Here is a 16,559-nt window from a genome sequence, read left to right as displayed (position 1 = left end):
GCCCCGTGCATTGACTCTATATCTGTGGCTATGAGCTGTAGCGGGTAAATATACCTCACCGTGATCTGATTTAGACCCCGATAGTCAATACACAGACGCAGACCTTCCTCCTTCATATAAAAGAAACTCAAGGAGACGGGTGAAGTGGAGGACCGAATGTACCCCTGACGCAGGGATTCGGAGACATATGTTTCCATAGTCTCCCGTCTCCGCCTGTGAGAGGGGATACACGTGACTCCTGGGAAGTGCAGCGTCTACCAGGAGATCTATCGCACAATCGCCCCGTCGATGAGGTAGTAATTGAGTCGCCTTCTTTTTAGAGAAGGCGAGAGACAAATCTGCATATTCAGGGGGAATGACTCTCCACCGTAGTAGCACCAACGGAAACCCCTAAACACCTACCTGAGCACTCTCGCGACCACCCCGTGAGAGCCCTCTGTGGCCAAGAAAGTGGGGTTATGACAAGCTAACCAGGGTGGCCCAGCACCATGGGAAACACAGGAGAGTCAATAAGGAAAAGACACATTTTCTCAGTGTGACCCCCCTGCGTCACCATGCCCAAAGGAGCAGTGACCTCCCAAATTAACCCTGACCCTAATGGTTGACTATCTCAGGCATTAACCAGGGAAGGACACATCCACGGGAACAATGGGGGTCCCTAAACTATGTGACAGACACAACCATATGTGCAACAGAGGACTCTGGGTGAGAATGATGCCAGCACACCTGGGGTGATGCCAGAGCACCCTGCCTGCTGCCTCGACTCCCAGAAGAACCAACCCGGCACCGACCAGCAGTCTGACCTCTGCGGCCACAGATGGTGCACGAGCGGAAACCCCCTCCGGTCTCCCAGCACACCGCCTCTCCCAGCTCCATGGCTATTGGAGAGGTGGTGTTGGAGGATGGAACCACCAGACCCCGATCTGGACGTTCACGAGTAGCCAGCACAGGTTGTCCAGCCGGATGGACAGGTCCACCAGCTGGTCAAAAGTGAGGGTGGTCTGCAGGCCAGCTGCCGACGGACGTCCTCGCGCAGACTGCAGCGGTAGTGGTCGATCAAGGCCCTGTGTTTCCATCCTGCGTCGGCAGCCAGGGTCCTACTGGAAGGTAGTCAAATCTCTGAAACAAAACTCCACCCCCTTATTACCGTAGCATTTTATGACAGCCTCTAAGATGGGCATTTGTGGTGCTTTTAATAACCACTTTTCCTCAGCGGGCCACCTATTTGGAGAAATAGCTTCTGAAAACTCAGATTCCAATAGAGGGAGTCCTTTGCTCACATCGAGCCAGTTTGCAAAGAACTATACATTCCCAGATCCACATTCCTCATTGTCTTTTCAACCATTTGATGTCTATGATGTACTAAGTGCCTTATTGAAGATCAATGTAATAAAAATTCACTAGGGCTGACTCACTTGATCCCTTTTTGCTGCTGTGGTTTGACCCACTTATTGCAGACTGGAAATGGCACAAGTCCTCCCCCTACATAAAGGCGAAGGGCCTTCTGACTTGAACAACGAACGTCCAATTTTCAAGTTATCTTGCCTTGCCAAACGTTTAGAGACCCTGGCCAACTCTCTGCTAAGAATTTTTTTAACTTCTCGTTCTGGTTTGAGACATGAACACAACACTGTGGCTATACTTGTCTTAGATGATGTGCAACAGTTGAAGTCAGAAGTTTACATACACTTAGGTCTGAGACATTAAAACTAGTTTTTCAACCACTCCACAAATTTCTTGTTAACAAACTATAGTTTTGGCAAGTTGGTTAGGACATCTACTTTGAAGCGACATCTATATTGAAGCAACATCTCAAGACATCAGTCAGGAAGTTAAAGCTTGTTCGCACACCTTTCGTAAGGTGAACTAGATTTGATACCATCAGTAAGCTACTGTAGTTTTTGAACCAATATATACATTTCACATTCTTAAAATATAGTGGTTAAAATATAATATAACCACTTTATTTTAAGAATGTGAAATGTCAGAATAATAGTAGAGAGAATGATTTATTTCAGCTTTTATTTCTTTAATCACATTCCCTGTTCAAAGGTTGTCTGAAATAGGCCTATATTGGTTCAAAAACTACAGTATCTAGCTTACTGACTGACGGTATCAAATCTTGTTCCTCAATATTCCGAAAGGTGTGCTCCATGGGTCGATTTTGGGCCCTGTTCTCTTCAGTATATATATATATATAAATAATATTGGTCTATCTCCACACTGATGATTCAGTCATTTACTCCTGTGCCCCCTCAGTACAGCAGGCCATTTATGACCTTCAGCATGGTTTTGACTCAATTCAAAAATGTCTTACTGATCTTAAACTAGTGCTAAATGCTTATAAAAGCATGTAATATTGACCCTGAGAACCTGCATATTTGCACACAAATCTCTTTTGAAACACACATTGAAAAATAAAAGCTGAGAATTAAGATTGCTTAGAGTCAAGGATATGTTTTGTATAATTCTACAAAGTCCCAGTAAAAACATAGGCCTATAGCCTATTTTCGTTTCCCTTACTTAATAAAAATATTAGTGTAATTAATTTGATCAACTTTATTTGTAGATTCGATTAGTTTTAGACTTATAGTAATTAATAAAGTCCAGTTATAGCTTCTTTTGAAAAGTAGAAATGAAAAGATGATAATTGTAATATTTGTGTTGTGGAGAAATGACCAGGCAGGAGACGGGAGTACAGTTAGTTTTCGTTTAGTCAAAATCCCTCGTGCTCTACAGTTCGCGGCATTCCAATGCGCATGCGCATTTCCTATTAGATGTAGTAACGTAACACTGCCGTAATGCATTACTGCTTAGTAACAGCACAGTAACTAATATAAACAGATGTAGATCCCAGATACTACAATAAGGTGCAGGTGAAAATATTTGCTGTATTCCTAAACAAAAGCACCAGTGTATGAACAACTGGATTAATTGCATAAAGAAATATTAGTGGAAGTATATTCATGACAAGATATAAAAACACTCATTTGGTAATTGTATCAGACACTGTATTGTGCCCTTATACCCGTACCTTTACTCATGAATCAATCGCACCTGTTGACTTGACATTGTGTCTTATTTTTCCCGAGTGGGAGCTGTGGTACTTGGGGAAGAGGGAGAAGAGGGAGAGCAGGACCTGTGGCCTGCTTGGCGGCTGTAGCTTCTTTCTTGGCTGTCATGTGGTTCTCACAAAGCTCACATGCCAGATCCAGTGGGATGCATGGTGCTGAGGATGCAAACACTCATATTTATTTTACATCTGTACACCGTGAGTGTTGCTTTTACCACTCTCCATCACTGATGTGGAGTACAGCTCCACTGCTCAGTTGTTTTGCGCAGAGGGGGGGTAGCTCCCACCTGTGTTTGTTCACTGTTCCGAGCAGGCTAGTCTTATTTGCAATCAACTTGTCTGCGTGGGAAATAAAATGTGAAAAGTTGCCAATGGTCACATTTCTGCTTCCACGAGTCTCAAAACCAGTCTCAGACAGTCACTCACCGCTGGCCTGGTTGATTTTTCACCCAGATATGCAAAGCAATTGAGCAAGTAGTTGGTTTCAACATCGGCTGACCAAAACTTAACTGAAGTTACGTGCGGCACTTTCAGTTTCTATCTGGTTTCTGGCGCCCTATCATCCATTGACTACAGAAGAGCATATTTCAGTTTTTTGTTTATTATGTTAGTTTTTAGTTTTAGTTTTTGCTTATAGCAGCCAAGTAAATGTAAATGTTGCCGTGCGAGTGGTCATGTGCTGAATGCATGGACAGCACGGATATGAGCAGTGTAAAATACAAATATTTAGGATACGTCAGGGAAGGAGCAGGACATAGCTTTATTGGTGGGTGTTCCCCTTAAAAAAACGTCTCTAGTTTGGTCAAACTTTAAACTTATAAAGGCTTCATAATGGCTTTATAAACACTACATAAATGCTTCACGTATCATTTATAAGCAATGTCATACTACATAAAGGGTGATTTAAAATATCAGTATAGCTGGTGCTTTGCCTACATATAGCTGTAGGTGTATGAGCCAACCTGAGCGATAAACTAGAAGTTAGCGTCATACATCATTCAAAAAGTATTTATTAACACCTCATCAATTCATCACAAATCCTACCTGTATGTGTAAGGGCCAACCTGAGAGACGAAAGGCTTGGCTCCAGCCAGGAACTCGTCTGGGTTGGTGACGTTAAAAAAGAAGTACTGCATGAAGATGGGAGGAGGAGGGTTCTTCCATGTTTCAAACACACGGCTGCCCTCTGTCAGAGTTAACTCCTGAAAGACACATAGAACCAATCAATCAAATGTATTTTATAAAGCCCATTTTACATCAGTTGTCAATTTGAATATGAAGAATGCTGAATAATGTGGTCTGTTTTGTGCACTTCAACTTCTGTATTACCTGCTCTTTGGTGTTTAGGCCGGTGAGAACATGGTGCAGTTGAAGTCGGAAGTTTACATACACTTAGGTTGGAGTCATTAAAACTTGTTTTTCAACCACTCCACAAATTTCTTATTAACAAACTATAGTTTTATATCTACTTTGTGCATGACACAAGGAATTTTTCCAACAATTGTTTACAGACAGATTATTTCATATATAATTCACTGTATCACAATTCCAGTGGGTCAAAAGTTTACATACACTAAGTTGGCTGTGCCTTTAAACAGCTTGGAAAATTCCTGAAATTGATGATGTCATTGGCGTTAGAAGCTTCTGATAAATTATGTCAATTAGCCTAAGTCAATTGGAGGTGTACCTGTGGATGTATTTCAAGGCCTACCTTCAAACTCAGTGCATACTTGCTTGACATCATGGGAAAATCAAAAGAAATCAGCCAAGACCTCAGAAAAAAAACTGTAGACCTCCACAAGTCTGGTTCATCCTTGGGAGCAATTTCCAAATGCCTGAAGGTACCACATTCATCTATACAAACAATAGTACTCAAGTATAAAAACCATGGGACCACGCAGCCGTCATACCGCTCAGGAAGGAGATGTGTTCTGTCTCCTAGAGATGAACGTTCTTTGGTGCAAAAAGTGCAAATCAATCCCAGAACAGCAGCAAAGGACCTGTGAAAATGCTGGAGGAAACAGGTACAAAAGTATCTAAATCCACAGTAAAACGAGTCCTATATTGACATAACCTGAAAGGCCACTCAGCAAAGAAGCCACTGCTCCAAAACCGCCATAAAAAAGCCAGACTACGGTTTGCAAATGCACATGGGGACAAAGATCGCACTTTTGGAGAAATGTCTTCTGGTCTGATGAAACAATAATAGAACTGTTTGGCCATAATGACCATCATTATGTTTGGAGGAAAAAGGGAGAGGCTTGCAAGCTGAAGAACACCATCCCAACCGTGAAGCACGGTGGTTGCAGCATCATGTTGTGGGGGTGCTTTGCTGCAGGAAGGACTGGTGCTGGTCAAAATCGATGGCATCATGAAGATGGAAAATTATGTGGATATATTGAAGCAACATCTCAGGACATCAGTCCAGAAGTTAAAGCTTGGTCGCAAATAGGTCTTCCAAATGGACCATGACCCCAAGCATACTTCCAAAGTTGTGGCAAAATGGTTAAGGACAACAAAGTCAAGGTATTGGAGTGGCCACCACAAAGCCATGACCTCAGTCCCATAGAAAATATTTGGGCAGAACTGAAAAGGGTGTGTGAGCAAGGAGGCCTACAAACCTGACTCCGTTACACCAGCTCTGTCAGGAGGAATGAGCCAAAATTCACCAAACTTATTGTGGGAAGATTGTGGAAGGCCCCCCAAAACATATAATTTAAAGGCAATGCTAGCAAATACTAATTGAGTGTATGTAAACTTCTGACCCACTGGGAATGTGATGAAAGAAATAAAAGCTGAAAAATAATTCTCTACTATTATTCTAACATTTCACATTCTTACTATAAAGTGGTGATCCTAACTGACCTAAAACAGGGACTTTTTACTAGGATTACATGTCAGGAATTGTGAAAAACGGAGTTTAAATGTATTTGGCTAAGGTGTATGTAAACTTCCGACTTCAACTACACATTTTACAAACCCCGTATATCTTGATTTTATTAGTCCCACCCTTCAGCTCCATTCAACCCCTCCCATCTATCTCTTAACACCATCAATTTTGGATTTCTATTTGCTATATATTTTTCAACTGTGCCGTGATGCTTCACAAAAGTACTGAACCTTTCTATTCTCATAGCTTCTACAGATTGTAAATTAAAGATAAACATTTTTCTAAAATAATTATAATATTATTGCTAGATTGGCTCTGACTTTTCAAATCACCCAGTATCTGCAGCGTTACAGTGCCTTGCAAAAGTATTCATCCCCCTTGGCATTTTTCCTATTTTGTTGCATTACAACCTTTAATTTAAATGGATTTGATTTGGATTTCCTGTAAAGGATATAAACAAATATGACTGTTACTGTTTGATCAGGTTGCAATTCCAAGATCCATTTCAATAGCTCAGTGTTCTCATTTCACTATACAGTGAAACAACAGTGAAATGTAATGTGATTCAGTTCGGATTTCAAAGCTACTTTTGCACTCAACAAGTATAAACTTTGATACAAAGTATGAGGATTCAGGAATGAATCCTAAAGTAACTTAACATCAGCTCCACTGGTGTAAACATCTACTATGCTCAACCATGTCAATATTTGATTTACGCTGTTATACAGCGCATTCGGAAAGTATTCAGACCCCTTCCCTTTTTCCACCTTTTGTTATGTTACAGCCTTATTCTAAAATAGCTAACTTTTTACTATTATTATTATTATTATTTTATTTTTTAATCTCATCTACACACAATACCCCATAATGACAAAGCGAAAACAGGTTTTAGATTTTTTTGCACATTTATTCAAGATAAAAAAACAGAAATACCTTACATTAGTATTCAGACCCTTTGCTAGGAGACTCAAAATTGAGCTCAGGTGCATCCTGTTTCCATTGATAATCCTTGAGATGTTTCTACAACTTGGAGTCCACCGATGTGGTAAATTCAATTGATTGGACATAATTTGATTTATATAAGGTTCCACAGTTGACAGTTCATTTCAGATCAAAAAGCAAGCAATGAGGTCGAAGGAATTGTCTATAGAGCTCCGAAACATGATTATGTCGATGCACAGATCTGGGGAAGGGCACCAAAAAATGTCTGCAGCATTGAAGGTCCCCAAGAACAAAGTGGCCTCCATCCAGAAGGACAACCATCTCTGCAGCACTCCACCAATCAGGCCTTTATGGTAGAGTGGCCAGACGAAAGCCACTCCTCGGGTAAAAGGCACATTGACAGCCCGCTTCGAGTTTGCCAAAAGGCACCTAAAGGACTCTCAGACCATGAGAAATAAGATTCTCTGGTCTGATGAAACCAAGATTGAACTCTTTGGCCTGACTGCCAAGCGTCATGTCTCGAGGAAACCTGACACCATCCCTCTGGCCCGGCCAGAGCCCAAACTTGAACCCGATCGAACATTTCTGGAGAGACCTGAAAATAGCTGTGCAGTGACGCTCCCCATCCAACCTGCAGAAAATAATGGGATAATCTCCCCAAATACAGGTGTGCCAAGCTTGTAGCGTCATACCCAATAAGACTCGAGGCAGTAATCGCTGCCAAAGGTGCTTCAACAAAGTTCTGAGTAAAACTTATGTAAATGTGATATTTAAGGTTGTTTTTGCTTTGTCATTATGGGGTATTGTGTGTAGAATGATGGGGGGGAAAAAACAATTTAATCTATTTTAGAGGAAGGCATTAATGTAATGGAAAAAGTCAAGGTGGCTATTATGTGGCTTCCCATGAAAGGATACTTATTTACCTCAATCATAACTCTTTAACTGCTAGAGCAGCATGTCCAACGTTTTGAAATTGAAAGTTCCTTCCTAACTTTGAACGCCATGGCTGCAAGAAAACAAAAACATGCCTCCCTGGGGATTTGGGGGTACGGCGATGGAGGGGAGGAGTGGTAGAGGGATGGAGAGGAAAGGCCCTCCCTTTGTCTACGGTAACCAATGGAAATCCTTTGACCAGCCAAGCTGACTGAGAGAGACACTATAAATTGTGTGTGTGCGTTGATCATGTGATTGGTGAGCTCCTTTACACTGACATCTGGTCTGAACACACAAACTCACAGAGAGAGAGAGAGCGAGAGAGAGAGCCCCAGTGGATGTCTCTCTGTGTTAATGATGGCCATGGTGGCACAATTACCCCAGCACAGGGACAAAGACCCAAGCCACCAGTGGGTGAGGGGTGAAGATATGCCCTCTCAACCTCTCCAACGACAAAACGACCAGCTGAGTTGCTCAGGATAATGTGCCTGTCATCTTAGATAGGAGTGACTTGCCTAGTTAAATAAAGGTTAAATAAAAGTAAATAAACACAGCATAGAAGGTGATCAACCTCAGTCAGGGTTGTTGTTTTCACGCAACTTTCTATTAAAAATATGTAACATTTTCTGGTGCAGATCTAACATGTAGGCTGATGTTGAGGTCTTTCTTCATGTTGACAAGCTAGGGGTTAAGACCAAATGCATTCATACATTTCCGTATACAGCCTTCTCTAACATGTTGGTGGGCATTGTTCTGGTCTGGGCTAAGGTCACCTCTCTAGTTGGCCGATGGTGATCCTTTACTACAGTGACCCAGATAGGGGCTGTGGAGCTGCCAAACACTTCAGGGCTTTGTCTTAAATGGCACCCCATTCCCTATACAGTGCACTACTTTTGACCAGAGCTGGTCAAAAGCAGATCACTATATAGGGAATTGGGTGCCACAGCTCTCGTTGTTACCCAATAAGCCAGCGTATCATGCTGTGTGAAAGAGGCTTACGACACAAAGAGGGCCTACTACAGAGGTCAGAAGGGTTTCTGTGGTTTGAGTTATGAGCTCGGTTCTGTCCCAAATGGCACCTTATTCCATATGCCCACAACCCGCTTTCAAGCCATGAGTTAATATGAGGAGTGGTCTCTCCACTATGCCGAGAGGTCCAAGACAATAACAAGTTTGTCTGCGCGTGCGTATGTGCGTTTGTGTCTGTGCATCTGTTGCATTTCCAGTATGTTTTCCTGGCCATCCCTCAGCATCACAGTCACTCAGTGCACAATGCCTCCATCCCAAATGGCACACTTTATAGTGTACTACGTTTGACCAGGGCCCATAGGGTAGTAGTGCACTTTATAGGGAATAGGGTGCCATTTGGGACACAACCCTTTAATGAGTAACCCAATTAAACAAACACTAGAGGCTAAACAAACATTTGTTGTTTCAACATCCACATTTTGTAACATTCACTCCAGAGATAAAGTCCAGATTTGTGTGGTATATTCTTGGGTCAGGTCAGTCACATCAGGACAGTGTGTGTGTTTATGTGTATGTGTGTCTCACATCAGGATAGTGAGTAAAGGACCATGGTTTGCGTGGCTGGCATAAGCTCTACATATCTCACGGTAAACAGGGGTAATACTGTAGATTTAGGTCAGTTGGAGCAGACTAGCCTAATTATCTGACAACATTTCCTATGTATTATTTGTTTATGGAAAGACTGATGCACCTGGGATGGTATGTCAGGGTGGCACAACTGTTACTACTAGTTCACAACTGGCTTATTTTACACTTGTCTCTCACCCAATTGGCTGACTCCTAAGATCTATAACCCTGGTCTGTCACCCAATTGGCTGACTCCTATGACCTATTACCCTGGTCTGTCACCCAATTGGCTGACACCTAAAATCTATAATCCTTGTCTCTCACTCATTTGGAAGACTTCTAAGATTTAGAGGCCTTGTCTGTCACCCAATTGGCTGACTCCCAAGACCTAGAACCCTAGATGGGCAATGGCTGTGATTGGAGAAAGCTGAGGATGGATACACAACGTTGTAATTACTCCACAATACTAACCTAATTGACAGAGTGAAAAGAAGGTATACAAATATTCAAAAAATTGCATCCTGTTTGCAACAAGGCAGTAAAGTAATACTACAAAATATTTGGCAAAGCAATTCACTTTTAGTCCTAAATACAAAGTGTTATGTTTGGGGCAAATCCAATACAACACATTACTGAGTACCACTCTCCATAAGCAGAGTGGTGTCTGCATCATGTTATGTGTATAATAATAATAATAATAAATCACATTTCTCTAGTGCTTTTCATAGAATCTCAAAGCGCTTCAAGAGCAAACATAAACAAGCAATATATCATGACAAGTCAACCAATAGAAGCCAAGTCTTTGAAAGCTGCATCCTCCAAAGATGGAGAGGGTCAGTTCATGGCTTGAGTGAAGAGAGCTGGTCAGAGGAGGGTAGATGGTGATGGAGTCTGCTGATGATCTTGCAGAGGGCAAGTCTGGGAACCAGCCTGTGTCATATAGCCACTGGGCTTCTCCTCTTCCACTCTGTGTAGCACCCACTTGGGTGATGCCTCAGCAGCTCTGGGTGCCAGAAAGATCACCACAAAGTTCAGAATAGTAGCCAGTCGTCCTCACTACGAGCCCTCTGCCTCAGCACTGCTCGATTCCTGTATCTCCCATTCCTCTTACTCTTCAGGCAACAACAAAGATCAGGAATTGGCAGCAAGGTGAAACAAAAAAGCTGCTACTGTGTCCAGATGCAAAAACATTAGCCAGCTAGCAAAATCCTAGAGGAAAACCTGGTTCAGCCTGCTTTCCACCAGACACCGGGATATTAATTCACCTTTAAGGACAATTCGGTCACTTAGACAACACAGGGCCAAATCTACACTGGAGTTGCTTACCAAGAAGACAGTGAATGTTCCTGAGTGGCCGAATTACAGTTTTGACAAATCTACTTGAAAATCTATGGCAAGACCTGAAAAATATTTATCTAGTATTGAACAAGAACCATTTGACAGAGCATGAAGAATTTTTTTATGAATAATAGGCAAATTTTGCACAATCCAAGTGTGGAAAGCTCCTATTTTAAATAAATGTTGCAACACATTTTAAAATATGTTTTCACTTTGCCATTATGGGGTATTGTGTCTAGATGGTTGAGAAAAAAACCCTATTTAATCCATTTTGAATTCAGGCTGTAACACAACAAAATATGTAATATGTCAAGTGGTATGAATACTTTCTGAAGGCACTGTATTTCCTTAGTAATTTGTTCAGCTCAGGAAAATGCTTCTGACTGAGCTGCTTAAACGAGAACATGGAAAAGATTAAGAAGAACACATGCAAGCACCCATGACCATAACACAGCCCCATTAAAGCCACACATAGAAGACACTCAGTGATTTTGAACAGTACTTATCACAACAACAATAACAACAATTACATGTCATATCACAACAAAGGTTTATCATATCGAGGACTGAATGCTATTGTCAACAAAGGACTCAAAACTGTATTTTAAAATTAGACGACCCACTGTTTTGCTTGTTAGGCTTCCTAGATAGTTTAGTGTGTCAACGTAGACACTTTAGACAAGAAGATTGACTGGAAACACAAACTAAGATTGTGTAATGATGATGAAGGGGTTCTCTAATACATATCCACATGCTACCTTCCCTTATTGTCAACGTCAGTGTGTCACTGCCACACTCATGATATCCAAAATCGAAGTATTTGGCAAAATACAATTTCAGTAGCCTATTTGTGTAAACATAAAAGTAGTACAAAATATGTACACACTAAAATGTATATTATGCTCTTTCCCTAGAGATAATTGTTGACACAGCCTACTTTCCCTCTTCCCTGCTAGGCTGAAATACCATAGTTTAGTGTAGCAGGTGTGTGAACATACAATTCCATCATTGTATTGACTTATCTACCAACATTCTTATTATGGGTTTGATTTTCAAACAGAGCTGCATTGAAAGGATAACACCCTCATTGGAATGAATAGGCTAGGCACTAAATAGCCTAGTGGTTAGAGCGTTGGACTAGTAACCGGAAGGTTGCGAGTTCAAACCCCCGAGCTGACAAGGTACAAATCTGTCGTTCTGCCCCTGAACAGGCAGTTAACCCACTGTTCCTAGGCCGTCATTGAAAATAAGAATGTGTTCTTAACTGACTTGCCTAGTTAAATAAAGGTAAAAAAAAAAAAAAAAAAAAAAATGGCAGAATGGGCTGGTTGATGATCAAGGAGCACTGATCATTTCAGTGAACAATTTAATTTCAGTAAGGAACTGCTGGTCTCAGATCTGTTATCTTAGAGAGCAATTATTCTGTATAGGTAAGTAGGCCTGCTATGCTTTAAAAATGTATTTCCCAATTCTCATACTTTGGTATGGATAGCCTGGACTCAGAGGTAGATGTAACATAGTGAACGAAAATCGGGGACACTCAAATTAGTGTGATATGTTACATATGGATGTATTAATTTGTGGATGTTCATCAACCATTTTGTATGTTATGCTGCAAATTCCAATTTGTATGATATGTTACGAATTGCAAGTCATACAATATTTTACGAATTTGAAATACGTATATGTTGCAAATTCAAATTTGTTGTGACTAACATTAGCTAAGTGACTAATGCTAATGTTAGCTAGGATGGATAATGCTAACGTTAGCCAGGTGGCCAACGTTTGCTAGGCTAGGGGTTAGGTTAGTGTTAAGGTTAGGAGTTAGGTTAAAGGGTTAAGGTTCGGGTCACGGGAAGCTAACCTGCTAAGTAGTTGCAAAGTTGCTAAAAGTTAAAGTTGTCCGTGATGATATTTGAACACACAACCTTTGGGTTGCTACACGTTCGTGTTATATGCCTACCCTTCCACCATCCTTTCATGTTTGCTGTTTAGCTTTACACTCCAACATGATATAATAGGAAAACATCATCCTGACATGGTTTTGCAAAAAGGTAGCTGATATGTTTCTCAGTATGTTGCAGTCAATGGAAGAAGATGACTGTCGCAGGGTTAACGTTTTTCTTGTTTATCTCATGTCTGTCTCTGTCTCACTCTCTACCTTCTCTTTATCCCTCCCTCGCTCATCATCTTCTCTCTTCCTCCCCCTTCTTTCACACCCTCCACCTCTCTCACCCTCTCTGTCTCAAGTTCTATTCACAGTGGTATTCAAATTGGTAAGAGACAGACATTCCGTAAATACTAGGAATAGATTGTCCACCATCTATGCATTATCCAGACAGAAAAGAGAAATAGGCAAAATAACATTTCGATTTAGAGCAATAAAGAAATGGAATAAATTAACTGAGCAAACTAGAAACCTTTCAATATATAAATTTAAACATTATTTTAAAAACAATTTAAATATAGTATATAGAAATGTTGTGGGACTATAGTAGATGAAGAATCAATATTTTTTAGATTGAGTATTTATTGGGTCATTATGCTAGTATATTATGTATGTTTGGAATAGTGTGTTATGTGAAAGTGTGTTTGTATTACAGAAAACCTGATGGAGTCTGCAAAAGACCTGAGACTGGGACAGAGATTTGTTTTCCAACAAGACAATGATCCAAAACATAAAGCAAAATCTACAATGGAATGGTTCAAAAATAAACATATCCAGGTGTTATAATGGCCAAGTCAAAGTCCAGACCTGAATCCAATCGAGAATCTGTGGAAAGAACTGAAAACCGCTGTTCACAAATGCTCTCCATCCAACCTCACTGAGCTCGAGCTGTTTTGCAAGGAGGAATGGGAAAAAATGTCAGTCTCTCGATGTGCAAAACTGATAGACATACCCCAAGCGACTTACAGCTGTAATCACAGCAAAAGGTGGCGCTACAAAGTATTAACTTAAGGGGGCTGAATAATTTTGCACGCCCAATTTTTCAGTTTTTGATTTGTTAAAAATGTTTGAAATATCCAATAAATGTCGTTCCACTTCATGATTGTGTCCCACTTGTTGATTCTTCACAAAAAAATACAGTTTTATATCTTTATGTTTGAAGCCTGAAATGTGGCAAAAGGTCGCAAAGTTCAAGGGGGGCGAATACTTTCGCAAGGCACTGTATCATACTAATTTGAGAGTTCTGGATTTTCATCAACTATGTGACATCTAGTCTATGAGACCAACATGGTCTGGATAGAACCCCTAAAACTCAGTGATCTATGCATTGATTCTGAGAAAACGTCAGCTGCAGTTTGTTGGAGAACTTCACACAGGGGTGCACTAAGCTACTTTGTTCTCTGTACCCCAAGCAAAATTATTCGGACAGATTGGTGCCCGATGATTTGCAGTCGCTAACCTGTATTTATGATTGTCTCATTAGGCGGGTGCTTACATTTGTCCTATTTTACACATGTACATGTGTGTGAATTAGAAATTAGTTTTTTTTGCGTATCCTACTCCCCTGAAACACTCAGAGAGTGAGGTCACGGCCAGGGATCAGCCATTATTGACAGCAACCCTAGAGCAATTAGGGTTAGGTGCCTTGCTCAAGGACACTGACAGATTTTTCACTCAGTTGGCTCAGGAACCTAGTCAAAAAAATGACCTTTCGGTTAAATGCCCCAAGGTTCTTAACCGCTAAACTACTTGCTCCCACGCCTCATGACATTGTAACACTGCATTTTGATTTATTTGGCACCTGTGGAATATTTGACGTGCAAATATAACATGAAAAGTTATAAAAACTTGTGCATTCTGCTTAACTCACCTTTTTTAACCGGTTATGTATTACAGTTTGAAATACTTGAGCCACAAATAAACCAATCCCGATGAACAGCAGATGAGCGCAGACAATCCCAACTCCATATACAGCACAAGATCTTTGAGTCATGATGCAGGACAACAGCGCGTAAAAGTTGTAACACAGCAAGAAGAGGACTATACAGTTGAAATATAGCAACTGAGCCGGCTGCGCTTTTATCTTCAAGTTCCTTCAGTGCATACATTAAGCACAAAGCATCGTCAAAGTTGACCTTGTTGTCCTCTTTTGTAGTTTGTGGTCGGTTTTTCCTTAACTTGTAAAGTGGTAGAACTTGGATTCTGTATTAGTTACCGATTTTATTTGTTTCTTCTAGTCGACTATAATGGTAATCACTTCTTTACTCTTCTTAGTTTTAAGTCATTGTAAGAAAAGGAATGTATGCTAAATTTAGTTATCTGCTGCCTGGTTAATAATGAGATCTTTCACAATAAAAGGAGGTTGTCTGCAATCCGGGGTGGTGAAGGTGTAATAAACTGTATGAATAATCCCAGTGGATATTTGTAGGGTGGTGAGAAGGTCTCGCTTGTGCGCTAAACGAATGTTGATTGGTCACACCGCAATGTCTGCTGTTCTCCCTTCAACACGTGTGTCAATACGGTTACTGTTTCTGCCTGATTGAGAGGAAAAGTAACAGTGTTGTTGTATTCATTCGTGCACACTGTAGAAAACGCTTTGCAATTAAAACGAGCGTTTGTTATTGGACAAGTTCAGGTTAGCCGGTCCCCGCTTCGGCTTGTTCTTTTTCTGTTTGCTTCCTAGTGAGTACACCCCAGGGTTGCCTGTCTTGCAACTCACACAGGTTATGGGCAGACAGCCTAAAATTCACCGAGATCCTTGCTTCATAATGGTGCATAAAAGAGCTGGATAAAATAATTAGAAGTCATAAACAATTATCCATGTGGAGATAAAACAAATATATATATATATTAAATGATGTAATTAATTGTTTCACACTATTTGCATGGATTGAAATTATTTGACATCAAACTACAAGGGCAAATTCAGGGCTGGAAGTTGTAACTCTAATGTCAAATGATAATTCCAACCCTGTCAACAAGTAATATAAGAATTTATAAACATTTCATATAGTAACCTATTCAAATATAAAGGTATTAGTTTAGGATGTTTAAAAGACAATTTGTCAGTTGCAGAGTCTTAGATGGAAAACATGTTGACTCTACGCGAATAAGACATAGTTTTTAAAACATTGCGTGTTAAAGCTTAGAGTGTTATTTCCTTTTCTCTCACAAACACATTTTCAGTTTAGTTTGCCCCTCATTTTGCACTGAATGTCTAATTTACAAATAATAGGATGTAACGGGCCAGAGGCCAAGGAGAGTCTTGACCCTGAAATACAGTGCTATCTTAAAAAGTTCTCTGAATACCCAGAAGGTCGGGTGTGGCACTGGCTAGGATAAATCATGTCAGACACTATACATTTGCAGCATGCCAAATGAGCATCTATGTAAACTTGTATTTGTATGGACTAGTGATGCAATTACAAATCAAATAAAAGTATACAATGTCAAAGCCTTTTTTTTCTTCTATCCATACAGTATGATGCACCTCATGATACAGACAGAGTGTATTCTAGAAATGACCCACATGTTTTGTGAATCAGAACTTTTAGAGAGTGAAGAACTAAATATAAACATACTGTAACGGTTTTGACTTGAGGTTATCATTTATAGGGGTGCCAGGTAGGTTGTGCCTACCAGAGAAAACATTGGTTTCTCCTTTTGGTTTGGGAGGGAACGAGTCCCATCTGGTCCGTCAAGTCTACACCAATAGACTTGACGGACCAAGTCCATTTATGTAAAAGTCAGGATGGAAATAAACTTTTCATAAACCCTTAAAAACATTGGAAAGAACTTCCAAAACAACGATATTATTTTGCGTGGGTGTATTAACAACA

At 40.5% G+C, this 16,559-nt stretch overlaps 1 protein-coding gene across 1 annotated transcript in view; it reads right to left on the bottom strand.

The window, feature by feature from the left end:
- The window catches only part of LOC109877943 (lysosome membrane protein 2), a 54,884-nt gene extending 39,642 nt beyond the window's left edge, over nt 1-15,242 (bottom strand). The window contains exons 1-2 of the mRNA XM_020470184.2: nt 14,591-15,242; nt 4,118-4,275 (exon numbers count right to left, since the gene is read on the bottom strand). Coding sequence (XP_020325773.2) covers nt 4,118-4,275; nt 14,591-14,713 — 281 coding nt within the window. The 5' untranslated portion in view covers nt 14,714-15,242. The remainder of the gene's footprint in view (nt 1-4,117; nt 4,276-14,590) is intronic.
- Nucleotides 15,243-16,559: the final 1,317 nt, after the last annotated feature.

The sequence above is a fragment of the Oncorhynchus kisutch genome, linkage group LG23, assembly GCF_002021735.2.
Source record: "Oncorhynchus kisutch isolate 150728-3 linkage group LG23, Okis_V2, whole genome shotgun sequence".
Classification (NCBI taxonomy): domain Eukaryota; kingdom Metazoa; phylum Chordata; class Actinopteri; order Salmoniformes; family Salmonidae; genus Oncorhynchus; species Oncorhynchus kisutch.
The sequence above is the reverse complement of the archived record's forward strand: the minus strand, read 5'-3'. Positions and strand labels throughout refer to the sequence as shown.